Source organism: Salvelinus fontinalis, chromosome 11 (genome assembly GCF_029448725.1).
Source record: "Salvelinus fontinalis isolate EN_2023a chromosome 11, ASM2944872v1, whole genome shotgun sequence".
Taxonomy (NCBI): domain Eukaryota; kingdom Metazoa; phylum Chordata; class Actinopteri; order Salmoniformes; family Salmonidae; genus Salvelinus; species Salvelinus fontinalis.
The window spans coordinates 32,769,019-32,784,222 of NC_074675.1; the positions used below are offsets into that span (position 1 = coordinate 32,769,019).

The following is a 15,204-nucleotide window of genomic DNA, read 5'->3' on the forward strand; positions in this document are numbered from 1 at the left end:
CAGAAAACCCATGCTATAATACAATTGAACACAGTCAATTGCAATTGCACAACTTCTCATGTCTTATGTGCATATTTTTTACATGTCCAATAATTTATCCAAACCGTTATTTGAGGTTTACACACAAGCTTACTTGGACAATACAAGTGGCTATAAATTGGGCAACAGTATCCCAACAAAACACAACCCCACACACATATTAAAGGCAATCAGCAGTAGAAACAATAACATCGCGTTTTCTCCTTGTTTCAGTAAAAAGCTATGGATGGGGTAGGAGAAATGTTACCACTCTCAAATGAATAGACAGAGCTATGGATGCAAGGACGGACCATCCATTATATACAAACTATAGTTTTAATCATGTTTTGAGCTACATTTATTTTGTTTACAAAAATTTGAATAAAACAAGCTTATATTTTGGGTTCTGATTGGGTATGGCAGTTGAACCAAGCTCATGAGTCTTTTATAAGTTATATTCTTCTTGAATCAGCAACTGCTGATTGACCCTTTAAGAACATAAAATGTGCACATTTTAAATAAGCTTTTAATAGATAGGGGGCCTAACAACTGCAGTAGGTAAGAGGCCTAGGGGCTTATCACTGGTCATGGGGAGGTTAACTACAGAAACACAGGCCCCAAAAAACCTATAAGCTCATACCCCATCACGGACTGTCTGTGACTGACTACAAACCAACCACTCCTTTCTGCACAGGTCATTGCAAGACCTGCTTGTTGCGTTGTTTGCTCACAAGTGAGCGAGTGGGTGTCCGTTTCTGGCGCAGCACCGACACACACACTTTGCCATGACACACACACGCACTCACACACGGTTGGCTGCAATGTCACTGAACGCCGGATCTGCCGCATTTTCACATGTTCGCACCTGAATACCCCAAGTCACGCAATAAATCAAATAAAATGTTCTTTGTCACATGCTTCATAGACAACTGGTGTAGACTAACAGTGAAATGCTTACTTACGGGTCCTTTTCCAACCTTGCACCGGGGAAGCCTGATCATGGATGGCTATAAGATTCAGTTTTATGACTGACAACAGCATACGTTCTATGGGTAGGGGAGAGTGGGGTACGTTGAGCCATGTTTTAAATTCAGCATAACTACATCAAGGGAAATACAGTATTCTTTCTACCAAAGGTATCTACATCTACTGCATTTCAGGATGTTGTGTATCCCTGGAAATAATCAAAATTCATGTAAACATAACAGTTTTGAAAACTTAGCTTGTCAAAAAAAGTGGTCTCTTGGCACAATTTACCCCGGGTATGGGGTAAATTGAGCATGTGGACAGAGTAAAATTGTGTCTCATGGGGTAAGTGGGAGATGGTGTCCTGTGACTGTGAGTGTTGGTGCTGGTACGTCAAAGTTTAATGTTGTGGTATATCTTAAATGTATGCCTACATTCAGATATAGATATCGGTTCAATATCACTTACCCTTCAATTTATTGACCAGTTGTCTGAGACAGGGATGTTGTTTTGATGTGCCAATTCAAAGGCAAGTTCTCAACATTTGAGGCTACTAAGCTCATGAAACTGGTCCTTGAGATTCTTGATATGTTTAGCATGCTCAGACTCCATGTCAACAGATAAGATCTTCCCACTGGGCACACACTGGTTGAATCAAAGTTGTTTCCACGTAATTTCATGAAATTACATTGAACCAACATGGAACAGACATTGAATTGACGTCTGTGCCCAGTGGGTTGTTTCTCTCTGCTATCATAGCCTTTTTTTTTTTTTTTTTTACTTCTTTGGGATTGGTGTCCCTTCCACAGGACGGTTGAGCAAACGTAGGCTAATGCGATTAGCATGAGGTTGTAAGTAACAAGAACATTTCCCAGGACATAGACATATCTGATATTGGCAGAAAGCTTAAATTCTTGTTAATCTAACTGCACTGTCAAATTTACAGAGCTACAGAATAGAATAAGAATACCATGCTATTGTTTGAGGAGAGTGCACAATTTTGAACATGAAAGTTATTAATAAAGAAATTAGGCACATTTGGGCAGTCTTGATACATCATTTTGAACAGAAATGCAATGGTTCATTGGATCAGTCTAAAACTTTAGACATACACTGATGTCATCTAGTGGCAGACATCTAAATTGCACATGGGCTGGAATAATACATTATGCCCTTTCTCTTGCATTTCAAAGATGATGGTACAAAAAAATACATAAGAACATTTTTTATTTCTTTGTATTATCTTTTACCAGATCTATTGTGTTATCTTATACTACCTTACTTTCACATTTCCATAAACTCCAAACTGTTTCCTTTCAAATGGTACCAAGAATATGCATATCCTTGCTTCAAGGCCTGAGCTACAGAAAGTTAGATTTGAGTATGTCATTTTAGGCAAAAATTGAAAAAAAGGGGCTAATCCATAAGAGATTTTAAGCACAGGTACATGTTATTTTCTAATCAATGTACCTCTTTCAGTGTCATTGTCTATTTATTCATCCCTTGTTGCTGCTCGAATAGACCAGGCATGTTCTCTTGATAAGTGTGTGAATTAGGCCATTTTCCTGTCCTGCTAAGCATTCAAAATCGAACAAGTACTTTTGGGTGTCAGGGAAAATGTATGGAGTAAAAAGTACAATATTTTCTTCAGGAATGTAGTGAAGTAAAAGTAAAAGTTGTCAAAAAATATAAATCGTAAAGTACAGATAATCCCCCCCAAAAAACTTAAGTAGTACTTTCTACTATTTTTACTACTCACATTGTAGTGTATAGAGACCCCAACTCATGTGCAAGACAATCTTAGAACTATTTACTTTGGTTTAGATACAAGCATCATGAAACCTATAACACAAATTCATTTGACTTTGTTTTTTGGTTCTAACTTGCTTAACCACCTTTTCCATGTGGTTTCTTAATTCACAGACTCTATGAAATCATGACCTCTTCCTAAATATTTGTTCACAAGATTCATTTTGTTTATGGTTTTCTAGAAACAAAGAGTGGCTTAACTAACCCTTTGGCTCAACTTACCCCACTCTCGTCTACTTGTCTTCCCTGTTAGGTCTATAATTAGCAGTGGAGCTTTTGGAGCTATGAGGGCTGACTGAGTGATGTGCTATCCAATACCTTGGCCATAGACATGAGCAACATATTCCTCCAACAGTTTTGTTTTTTCAGGGCAAGGCCTTCATATGTCCTGCCATTTGGGTAGATCTATTGGGAGTCATCAAGAAGGTTAAATAAAGTGTTAGGCCTACCACAGGTATCTTCACATGTTTTATGGTTACACAACTAACATTACGTAATATAATAGGTCCAAGGGCCATGTAAGTCATCAGTCATACTCCATACATTTTCACTGACACCCCAAAGTGCTCGTTAGATTTTGAATGCTTAGCAGGACAGGAAAATTTCAAATTCACACACTTATCAAGAGAACATTCTTGGTCATCCCTACTGCCTCTGATCTGGCGGACTCACGAAACATGAATGCTTCATTTGTAAATTATATCTTGAATTTCGGAGAGTGCACCTGGCTATCCGTACATTTCAAAAACCAGAAAATTGTGCCGCCTGGTTTGCTTAATATAAGGAGTTTGAAATTATTTATACTTTTACTTTTAAACTTAAGCATATTGTAGCAATTACATTTACTTTTGTACTGAAGTATATTTAAAAAGTATATTTACTCAAGTAGTATATTACTGTAGTATTTTACTCGGTGACTTTCACTTTCACTTGAGTCATTTTCTTGTAAGGTATCTTTTACTCAAGTATTACAATTGGTTACTTTTTCCACCACTGCAGGTCTGAGTGAACCCGGGTAGGCCTAACAGGTTATGGAAAAACAGTGATGGTTTTCTTCCCCTTTTGCGGTAGGGAGGTGTGTGTGTGTGTGTGTGTTTGCTCCCTCCCACATCTCTCAACAGTTGCTGTCAAAGAAGCAAGATCTCTGCTGATAGTGTGTGTATGTGTGTGTATGTGCATGAGGCCTACCTGCCTGCCTAGCATAGTACTATTTAGTGCCCCTTTGTTTGCAGCACCCTAGCTAATTCAAGGAACTCACAAACGATAAGGCAAGACTGTCTGTCAGTCTGGCTCCAGTCTGCGGTGAAACATCACAGAATCATCTCCGCATCTCCGAAGCTTCAAAAGACTTCACAGTTCACACTCACAGCCCAACAGGAATGACGATGGTGATCTCACCCACAATTTTTGTTTGTTTCACAGAACAGTAACATTAAGATGTAGATACTGTATGAAAATGTCAAAATATATAATCGTGGATATAAATGGGACGAAATCTATTAGCCGCCATGTAAAAAAAAAAAAAAAAAAGAAACACCTGTTGAATGCGTGGTTTGAAATACGAGAAAAACATTTGAAATAAAAAATGTACGATATTTGAGAACTGTCACGGATGTTATTTTTCAGATAATAGCCAAAAACCCAAAACAAGCTCAGCGTTTTACAAAGTCTGTCAAGACCATGGGTGGTATGCACACTCACAGACTGATCATAGAAAGTGTTGCTGTCTTTGTCAGGACTGGAGGTGTCCCAGGTTGGGTAGATCTGTCTCACATAGCTGTGGCGTGTAGCTATGGCAGATAGGAGACATTCGACAGGGGTATAATGCTGCTAATAGAGGAAGTGTTTGCCAACCTCTGAGTGAGAGAATGACAGGTAACCCTAATGAGCTAGTAGAGACACACCCCGAGGTAGACAGGTCTGAGCGAGAGGGGTGGGAGAGAGAGGGGGTTCAACAGGTCTGAAAGAGAGAGGGAGAGCGAGAGGGGTGGGAGAGTTCAACAGGTCTGAGAGCAAGAGAGAGAGATTGGTGGGATGGTTGTTGGGAGACAAGCCTTTTTAGTTCTAGTATATATTTTTTACCTTTATTTAACTAGACAAGGCAGTTAAGAACAAATTCTTATTTACAATGACTGCCTACTTGTAAAACCCTCCCCTAACCCGAACGACGCTGGGCCAATTGTGTGCCGCTCCTATGGTACTCCCGATCACAGCCGGTTGTGATACAGCCTGGGATCGAACGCAGGTCTGTAGTGACATCTCTAGCACTGCGACGCAGTGCCTTAGACCACTGCACCACTCGGGAACACTGCGTGTATGCGTATGTATTTTTGTTTGCATCTGTGTGTATGTGTGTTCTTACTGAAACACATCTGGTGCAAACATCCATTTTTATGATTAGAGGATGAACAAGGGAGAGGAAAAGTTTGCTACACTTGATCTTAATCCTGTGACTAAACAGACTAAACCATTGGGGAGATGAAAGGGCTTTACCCTTATCAGCCAGCTGAGGCATTCACCAAAACACCACCGCTGAGGTGGGGCAATGGCGTGTTCCGCCAGGTTCTGCCAGAGGTGGGGTGTTTCACAGATGGCCAGATAGGGGGAGATGGGAAATGCAGGCCTAACAATCAGCAGGTAGATAAAGACTGGCCCACACATTAAAGGAGGCGATGAGTGTGTGTATGTGTGTGAACTGAGTGCAGTGGAACAAAACTGGCCTCTTCTAAAGCTCAGTCAGACCTCCCAAGATGCATCTATCTCACAGGTGATACGGCCTAACAAAGTTGGAGCTTGCCATCTCCGCTGCACAATCACCATCAGAAATGCCTGCCGGGGCCCTCTCTCTCTCTGCCCCCCCCCCCCCCTCGCTCTTTCTCACCCTCTCTCTCAATCTCAATGAAAAAAATGTTTTTATTTTCTCCAAACTCTTTTTCTTAAAACTGCCTGCCTCTGTCGATCTCCCTCCTGCTTCTCCTACTCCTTGGCCTGCTACAACCAGCGTTTCTCTCTCTTTCTTTCCAAGACAATCATTTCTCTACTTACCCCTTTTGCTCGCTCTCTTTCCTCTCATGTGGTTTGGCTCCTCTCTTTCGTTCCCGTCATAGAAACAAAGGACAGAAGTTGGTGAGTGAGTGATAAACAAAGCATGAGGGAAACTGATGAGAGAAAAGGGATGAAAAGAGAAAGACGTACTTTGCAGAGAGAGAGAGAGAGAGAGATGGTCACTGTTGTGGCTTAAGGTGGAAATAAACAAGTGTATCTTCCAGACATCTTCAGCACAACCCTTCTATCAAGTTTCATTAACTTTTGGAGTCTGTTGTTCACAAGAAAATGTGTGTTTTGAGTTGTTTCTTAAGAAACATCCGTTGTCCAATTGTGGGACTTTTCGGTTGTGGGGGGTGTTGATGATGTCAGTGTGATTGAGTACAGAGAGGCAGGGGGCCGATGGAACGACACACACTAGACTTGAGAAAGGAGAGAAGGGTCTATTCAATAAGGGGGGGGGGGCAAACATAGTGAAAAATAATGTTATGGTAAAGAGGGCATGCAGAAAAATAGAAAACATTTTATTACATCACAAAAGAGGTGGAAAATAATGATCAAGTTTGTGGGAAAAATAATAAGAGTATAAGTAGAGACAAATTATCCCATACCGAACAAAAATATAAAAGCAACATGTAAAGTTGTTGGTCCCACGTTTCATGAGCTGAAATAAAAGATCCCAGAAATGTTCCATACACTCAATAAGCTTAATTCTCTAAAATGTTGTGTACAAATTTGTTTACATCCCTGTTAGTGAGCTTTTCTCCTTTGTCAAGATAATCCATTCACCTAACAGGTGTTGCATATCAAGAAGCTGATTGAACAGCATGATCATTGCACAAGCGCACCTTGTGTTGGGGACAATAAAAGGCCACAGTTTGGTCACACAACACAATTCCACAGATGTCTCAAGTTTTTCGGGATGTGGAATTGGCATGCTGACTGCAGAAATGTCCACCAGAGCTGTTGCCAGAGAATTTAATGTTTATTTCTCTACCATAAGCCACCTCCAATGTCATTTTAGAGAATTTGGCAATACGTCCAACCGGCCTCACAACTGCAGACCAATTGTAACCATGCCAGCTCAGGACCTCCACATCCAGCTTCTTCACCTGTGGGATTGTCTGAGACGAGCCACCTGGACAGCTGATGAAATTGTGGGTTTGCACAACCGAAGAATTTCAGCACAAACTGTCAATTTGAATGTAGAGATACCATGACGAGATCCTGAGGCCCATAGTAATGACATTTATCCGCCGCCATCTCGTCATGTTTCAGCATGATAATAGATGGCCCCATGTCGCAAGGAGTTGTACACAATTCCTGGAAGCTGAAAATGTCCCAGCTCATCCATTGCCTGCATACTCATCAGAAATGTCACCCATTGAGCATGTTTGGGATGCTCTGGATCAACGTGTACAACAACATGTTCCCGCCAATATCCAGAAACTTCGCACAGCCATTGAAGAGTGGGACCACATTCCACAATCAACAACCGGACCAACTCTATGCGAAGGATGTGTGTCGCGCTGAAGGAGGCAAATGGTGGTTGCCCCAGATACTGACTGGTTATCTGATCCACGCAGCTAACTTTTTTTTAAAGGAATATGTGACCAACAGATGCATCGGTATACCTAGTCATATGAAATCCATAAATTAGGGCATAATTAATCTATTTCAATTGACTGATTTCCTTATATGAACTGTAACTCAATCAAATCTCTGAAATTGTTGCATTCATATTTTTGTTTAGTGTAAATGCCTGTACTTTGGAGAACTAGTAGTGAGTGAACAAAATAGAGGGTGAACAATTGTCTCTATCTAGTGGCGTGAAAATGAATGACACCCAATCATTTTGGAACAATGGGTATGCAGGCTTTTGTTCCAGCCCTTCCTTAAACAACAAACCTAATGAAAATAATTGAGTTTAGTTTTATTTCATTATATCATATAACTTGCTAAATCAGGGATGTTTACCGCAGGGTTGGAATGAAAGCCTGCACAACGCACAGGCTCTCTTGGACTGGAGTTCTGAAAACCTAAGAGAAAACTACAGACGACACCTGAGCACTCCCAACAAAACATATTTTATTACATTTTCGCATGAAAATAAACTCTTACCATCTTCAATATTGTAGCACTTGCATGTGACGCATACAATTTCGAGCAGTAGCTTAACACGAGAAGTTGAATCTCAACAAGTAAACTAAAACTAAACAGAGAAATTGGACTTCAACATAACACTATAATGACCCCAAATTTCTGCTCCCAGGTTAATCTGAATCAAATTGGAATGAATTATTTAGTATTGTGAACTCATTCCTTGAATTCAATAAAATATGTGATTTATCATTTAACAAATACAGCATCTATATGCACAAATAAACACAGAAAAACATAATTTGGACTGATAACCATTTGATTCAGTACAGTTATTTGGATCTAGCCTGTGTGCCAGTCTGTTTGTGCAATAATGCCAAATCATTGTAACTCTGTCACGCCAAACATGGTTTACCAAGTACAGCAATGAAGTTGGCACAAGCATTAAAGGATCTGAGACCAGGCTGCTTTCGATCACACTCAGGCAACAAAGCTTCAACAACTTAAAGGTCGAACATTTATCTCAAACATACTGACAGAGAATTTCACAGTAAACCTCTATTGCTTGACCCCTTGATTATAGCTAGAATAGTCAACTTCCTGGTTGTGTTCTGGAATGCGTTTTCATTCTAGATTATGATCCGAGGACAACCCGTGTAATATAACTGGAACAATGTAATGCATTGTTAGGGAGGCATAAAGATTTAGGAGTATGACGAAAACAACTGACCGTAGTGGGTGTTTTGACAGCTCTGGGGTGAAGTTTCCCCTAGGTACAGATATAGGATCAGCTTCCCCTCCCAGAATCCTAACCTTAACCATAAGTGGGGAAAAATGCAAAACTGACTCAGGATCAGCGTCAACGTCACCTTACTCCGTATCGGCACTTCTGTGGCGTTTAGTAGAATCAGTGTTCAGGATGGAGAAATAAGAGTGTCAAGCCTTCCCTTCCCTGAGCTAAAACACGGAGGTAAAACTAAAGATTTCTCTGTGAGCTAGTCTAACTGGGCTGTAGTCACAGTATCAATGAAGTCAGGTAGAGTAGAGAGTTCCTTGGTTTGGGTGGTGGGAATAGAATGTTTGGTCCAAAGCTAAGCTTACAGCAGGGGAGTGCAGAGTGTATGAATTGCTAGATGTGAATTGGTGCAAATCTCAAATGACACCCAATTCCCCATAGTGTACCATTAGAGTCCATGGCCCTGGTCAGCAGTGCACTACATATGGAATAGGGTGCCATTTGAGCTGCACCCTGTCTATATATATTCTCTCTACTGCATCCCAAAATGGCACGCTATTCCCAATATAGTGCACTACTTTTGACCACAGAGGCAACTAATTTAATGTGCACCTGTCTATCTACTCTGTCTTCTTCTTCAGTGCTGGGCTGCTGTTCCAGTAGTACAGGAGCTGGGCAGCGATAAGACCGTTACAGGAAGAGGATATGACATAGGTCAGGGCCATCAGGGAGTCACCTGTTTCCTGTTGGTAGAGAGAAACCAGGAAGTGAAAAGTAGAAATTATTGGCATGTTGGATTAGGACAGGATCACACACAGACTGCCTCAAATGGCACCCTTTTCCCTTTAGGTGTCATTTAGCAGATGCTCTTATTACCTACTATATAGGGAATAGTGTCCGTTTATGACGCATCCACACTCTCACATACAGTACACACACTTTATACACAGTAGCACATTTTACTCACACACAGCTGCACATACCGACTAAGTCACTCAGGATAAGAGCGTCTGCTTATTGACAAAAAATGTACATGTAACAAAACATTAAGTATACGTCCCGTGTAGCTCAGTTGGTAGAGCGTGGCGCTGTGGGTTCGATTCCCACGGGGGACTAGTATAAAAATGTATGCACTCACTACTACTGTAAGTCGCTCTGGATAAGAGCGTCTGCTAAATGACATAAATGTAAATGTATACAAAACATTAAGAACACCTGCTTTTTCCATGACAGACTGACCAGGTGAAAGCTATGATCCCTTATTGATGTCACTTGTTAAATCAACTTCAATCAGTGTAGATGAAGGGAAGGAGACAGGTTAAAGAAGGATTTTTAAGACTAGAGACAATTAAGACATGGATTGTGTATGCTTGCAATTCAGAGAGTGAATGGGAAAGACAAAATATTTTAAGTGCCAGTGAATGGGGTATGGTAGTAGGTACCAGGCACACCGGTTTGTGTCAAGAAATGCCGCTGGGTTTTCACACTCAACAGTTTCCCGTGTGTATTAAGAATGTTCCACCACCCAAAGGACATCCAGCCAACTTGATACAACTGTAGGAAGCATTGGAGTCAACATGGGCCAGCATCCCTGTGGAACACTTTTGACACCTTGTGGAGTCCATGCCCTGACCAATTGAGGGGTGCAACTCAATTGGTCAGGTATACTCAGTGTACCAAACAGGCAATTGTTTGGTATACTCAGTGTACATTCACTGTACACACACATATACCTGTATTGAGGTGAATATGCGAGCCAAGGAGCCAGCGAACAGCATAAACACAGTGATGGCAGACAGCTGACCTGTGTGTCCATTACGATAGTTAGTCACTACCTGAATAAGCTGCAATCACAGGGAGAAATAAACACGATCACAGATTAACACAATGATAACATTATTTGTTAACTAATGACAACTCCTATAAAAACACATTTATAACACAAATTGACTTTATTATTGATCTATTTTGGGGTACATTTTTCACAGTTGAACTATTCAAAGTGCAAATAAATCCTACAGGATAACATGAACATATTAAAACGCATTTATTGTCCAATGTGGTGCTCGAACAACGTTATAACGCTGTTATTACAATATAAACACGTCAGTTATGTTACACGTGTTAGAAAATCTATTCATGCTCCACGTACCCTGCCAATGATGATAGCAGGCATGTTGGAGGCCTGCATGGCCATGACCACAGGCATTGGCGTTACAGGGGAGAGCAGCAGAGCTACCAGACCAAAGTACACCACCAGGAACAGCAGACCTAGAGGGAGCAGACACACAGAAATAGAACATCCACCACTGCTTGTGAGGGTAGCTAGTTGTATGCTAACTTAAAGTCGTACATTGTAAGCTCAAAAGGAAGTGTTAGTAGTGAGTGTCAAGTCTTATCGTCAGGTAGGTGTGTGTGTGTGTCTTACCTTTGACTGTGTTGCCTCCATAATGCATTATGAGGAACCCGATGGCTACTGTCTGTAACATGAGGAAGAGGGCCTCACCCCAGGCACTGAAAGAGAAAATGCAAAATATGTTAACTTGTGCTGTGTCTGTGTGTGTGACTGTCTGTGCATGTCTAACGTGTGTGTGTACAACTCTACCACAGTACCTGAAGGGGAAGCTGTTAGCAATGCTATAGGCCATGGTGCCGGTGATAGCCAGCAGCTCCAGCAAGACAGAGTTGAAGCTTAGACCATCTGCACTCTTAGCCCCCATCAGCTTCAGGATCTGAGGCAGCTTTACTGTGGGGAGAGAGCGAGATATGGGTTATGTATTATCTAAATGTGTGCTTGATGGATCGAACTCTATTGTAGATGTCTTTCCATCTACAGGTAACTGCCAAAAAAAAGGAAACACCAACATAGTGTCTTAATAGGGCATTGGGCCCCCACTAGCACCCAGAACAGCTTCAATGCACCTTAGCATAGATTCTACAAGTGTCTGGAACTCTATTTGAGGGATGCCCCACCATTCTTCCACAAGAAATTCACGAATTTTGGGTTTTGTTGATGGTGGTGGAAATTGATGTCTTAGGCACTGGTCCAGAATCAATTCGGTTGACATCAATTCGGTTGACTTTAAACACCCCTATGCTCCTTTGAGACCCCTCTTTAAAAGTCATTGACATATCTTCTTCTAGCCATGGTAGCCAAAATAATGGGCAACTGGGAATTTTTATTCATGACCCTAAGCATGATGGGATGTAAATTGCTTAATCAAATCAAATGTTATTGGTCACATACACATGTTTAGCAAATGTTATTGTGGGTGTAGCGAAATGCTTGTGTTTCTAGCTCCAACAGTGAAGTAATATCTAACAATTTCACAACAATACACACACATCTAAGTACAGGAATGGAATTAAGAATATATACGCTGCATACACTAAAATACAGTTGAATAGAATATAATACAGTATATACAAATGAGATGAGTAATGGAAAATATGTAAACATTATTAAAGTGACTAGTGTTCCATTTATTAAAGTGGCTAGTGATTTCAAGTCTATGTATATAGGCAGCAGCATCTAATGTGCTAGTGATGGCTATTTAACAGTCTGATGGCCTTTAACTCAGGAACCACACCTGTACAGTACTTTGTACAGTTTCCTTTATTTTGGCAGTTACCTGTATATAAGAGGGGCAGGGAGTTATGCTTTGCACACGTAGGGAGAGAGAAACAGAGATAAAGATTGAGAGTAATGTTTACTGTTCATGTTTAATTGTTTATTTCACTTTTGTTAATGATCTATTTCACTTGCTTTGGCAATGTAAACACATGTTTCCCATGCCAATAAAGCCCTTTGAATTGAAATAGAGAGAACGAGATAGAGAGAGGAGGAAGAGAATCTTAGTCTTACCCATCACAGACCCCAGGATGATTCCAATGCCCAGACCTTTGCTCAGCACAATCTTTAGACATGGCACTGCAGACAGAAACAATCAATGATTGAACGGGTATTGTCAGAGAGAACAGATAGATATGTCATTCTTCTCCTATCTAGAATTATTGAGGAACTACAAGAGATTGAGGAACACTGGCATGAGATAGCCCCGCCTCTGAACGCTGTCAAAACAAAACGTCCAACTAGCTACTGACGTTAGCTCCTCTTCTGTCTTTTTAGCCTGTTTAGAGGGTACGATCCCTACATACATCCCGTCCAATATATTTCTTTATATCCAGTAACTGCAAACGCAAAAGATAACATAGAAGTTACTTTGTAAAATATCGATTAAAAACGCAGGTCTTGCAAGCTAACGTTACCTAGCTAGCTCATCCATTCAACGTTGAAGCCCTGGCTAGCTAACGTTAATTAGCTAAGTTAGCTCTTGCAATCAAACGTCAGTCAATTATGTAACAACTTGACTTACCATCCAGAAAGTTAAAATTGAGGAAAAACTCGTCGTAACATGATTCTGGCATGAAATAAGTGAGCAGGAGCCCCTTCAGTGGGTCCAACACAGAAGTTTTTGGAAGTTCCTCCATAACAGGGCTCGCCATTGTGGAACTGTGACGTGACGTAGCAGTGTGCAAATAATAACTGTTCCCTCACGCTAGATGGAAACATATGAATAGAATATAATACATGGTTCCGGAGCTCACTGTGATTTTTTTGTTTGTTGTTGATTTCATTAGCTTCCCCATTAGCCGACGCCATTGGCGAGAGCTAGTCTTACTGGGGTCCGACACATAACAAACAAGCCATTACAGACAAAATACTTTACAATTTACATACATTTAAAAACACGAACATGTAGTATTCTTTTGCATTTATCAGTTACACATATACTGAACAAAAATATAAACACAACATGCAACAATTTCAAAGATTTTAGGGAGTTACAGTTCATATATGGAAATCAGTCAATTGAAATACATTAATTAGGCCCTAATCTATGGATTTGACATCACTGGGAATACCAATATGCATCTGTTGGTCACAGATACCTTAAAAAATAAGTAGGGGTGTAGAAAAGAAAACCAGTTCGTATCTGGTGTGACCACCATTTGGTGTGACCACTATTTGCCTCATGCAGCATGACACATCTCCTTCGCATAGTTGATCAGGCTGTTGATTGTGACCTGTGCAATGTTGTCCCACTCTTCAATGGCTGTGTGAAGTTGCTGGATATTGTTGGGAACTGGAACACTCTGTCGTACGCGTACGCAATCCAGAGCTTCCCAAACAGGCTCAATTGGTGACATGTCTGAGTATGCAGGCCATGGAAGAACTGGGACATTTTCAGCTTTATTTCAGAACATTAAATTCTCTGGCAACAGCTCTGGTGGATATTCCTGCAGTCAGCATGCCAATTGCACACTCCCTCAACTTGTGACATCTGTGGCATTGTGTTGTGTGACAACTGCACATTTGAAAGTGGCCTTTTATTGTCCCCAGCACAAGATGCACCTGTGTAATGATAGTGCTGTTAAATCAGCTTCTTGATACGCTAGACCTGTCAGGTGGATGGATTATCTTGGCAAAGGAGAAATGTTCACTAACAGAGATGTACACAAATTTGTGCACAACATTTGAAAGAAATATGCTTTTTGTCCCTTTGGAAAATTGATGGGATCTTTTATTTTAGCTCGTGAAACATGGGACCACCACTTTACAAGTTTTGACCAAGTTTTACATGTTTGTCAACTTTTGAGACTATAGTATCTTTAACACATAACATCTATATCTGAAAATACCCAGAATTCAGCTCTTGAAACACAAAATACTGTACTACTGCAGTATGAGTCATAATATCTATAAAACCTAGCAGTCAAACAGGGAACTGGTTCCAATCGTTTTTCCACCATACATTTTTCCCATAGGGGATTTTAGAAACACTTTTAAAAAGGGCTGTGTTTTGTGTAGGTTTTCCCTGAATTGACATTTTGATAACCGTGTAAATCTCTCTAGGACAAAGTGGCTTTTATCAATGTGTTTACACCCCCCAAAATTAAATGCTAATTAGCGGCCAATGTGGCGATCATTAAGTACTACAAATACCATGATGATCTGGACGAGACTGCCGAATCGAGGCAAAGGTAAGAATCTCTGGATCAACTATCTAATGCTAGGTAAATGTAGTAATGAATAAATAGGCTTTATTTCTTTAAATGGACAATTCTGTAAACTGTCTTGTGCAAGTTTGAAATTGATACAATACCTGTACGTGCAGGAGCTTGCAGGGATTTGTAGTTTTGCATGATGTCTAATTTTATTCTAATTAGCATTTTTGAATATGACCGTAAATAGAGCAGAATATATTGATAAAAGTCACCTTGTCCAAGAGAGATTTACATGATTATCGAAACTTCACACCAGGGTAAGCCTACATGAAACACAGCCCTTATTTTAAGCTTTTCTAAAATACCCTATGGGGGAAAATTAATGGTGGAAAAACGATTGGAACTGCTTCCCTGTTTGAACGCTAGGTTTTATGGGTATTATGACACCTCCACTGTGGCTCTATAACTACAACTAGTTAGCAAGTTGGAAATTTCAGAGTTTCCTAGTTCTGACAAGCACT

At 40.5% G+C, this 15,204-nt stretch overlaps 1 protein-coding gene across 1 annotated transcript; it reads right to left on the reverse strand.

Annotated features, from left to right (window-relative positions):
* Nucleotides 1-7,909: 7,909 nt before the first annotated feature.
* mpdu1b (mannose-P-dolichol utilization defect 1b) lies at nt 7,910-13,219 on the reverse strand. Its single transcript, XM_055938459.1, has 7 exons — nt 13,051-13,219; nt 12,540-12,605; nt 11,288-11,420; nt 11,103-11,188; nt 10,827-10,945; nt 10,408-10,518; nt 7,910-9,417 (listed from the first exon to the last, which is right to left on the reverse strand). The coding sequence occupies exons 1-7, from the start codon at nt 13,178-13,180 to the stop codon at nt 9,295-9,297; spliced, it is 768 nt and encodes a 255-aa protein (XP_055794434.1). The 5' UTR covers nt 13,181-13,219; the 3' UTR covers nt 7,910-9,294.
* Between the last annotated feature and the right edge of the window lie 1,985 nt (nt 13,220-15,204).

Bases quoted from the DNA above. Each gene is read 5' to 3' on its own strand.
- mpdu1b (XM_055938459.1), bottom strand. From the start codon at position 13,180: ATGGCGAGCCCTGTTATGGAGGAACTTCCAAAAACTTCTGTGTTGGAC. The intron at 12,606-13,050 runs GTAAGTCAAGTT...TTCTGTCTGCAG, and splicing joins CAATTTTAACTTTCTGGATG to TGCCATGTCTAAAGATTGTG. The intron at 10,946-11,102 runs GTAAGACACACA...TGCTCCCTCTAG, and splicing joins TGGAGGCAACACAGTCAAAG to GTCTGCTGTTCCTGGTGGTG.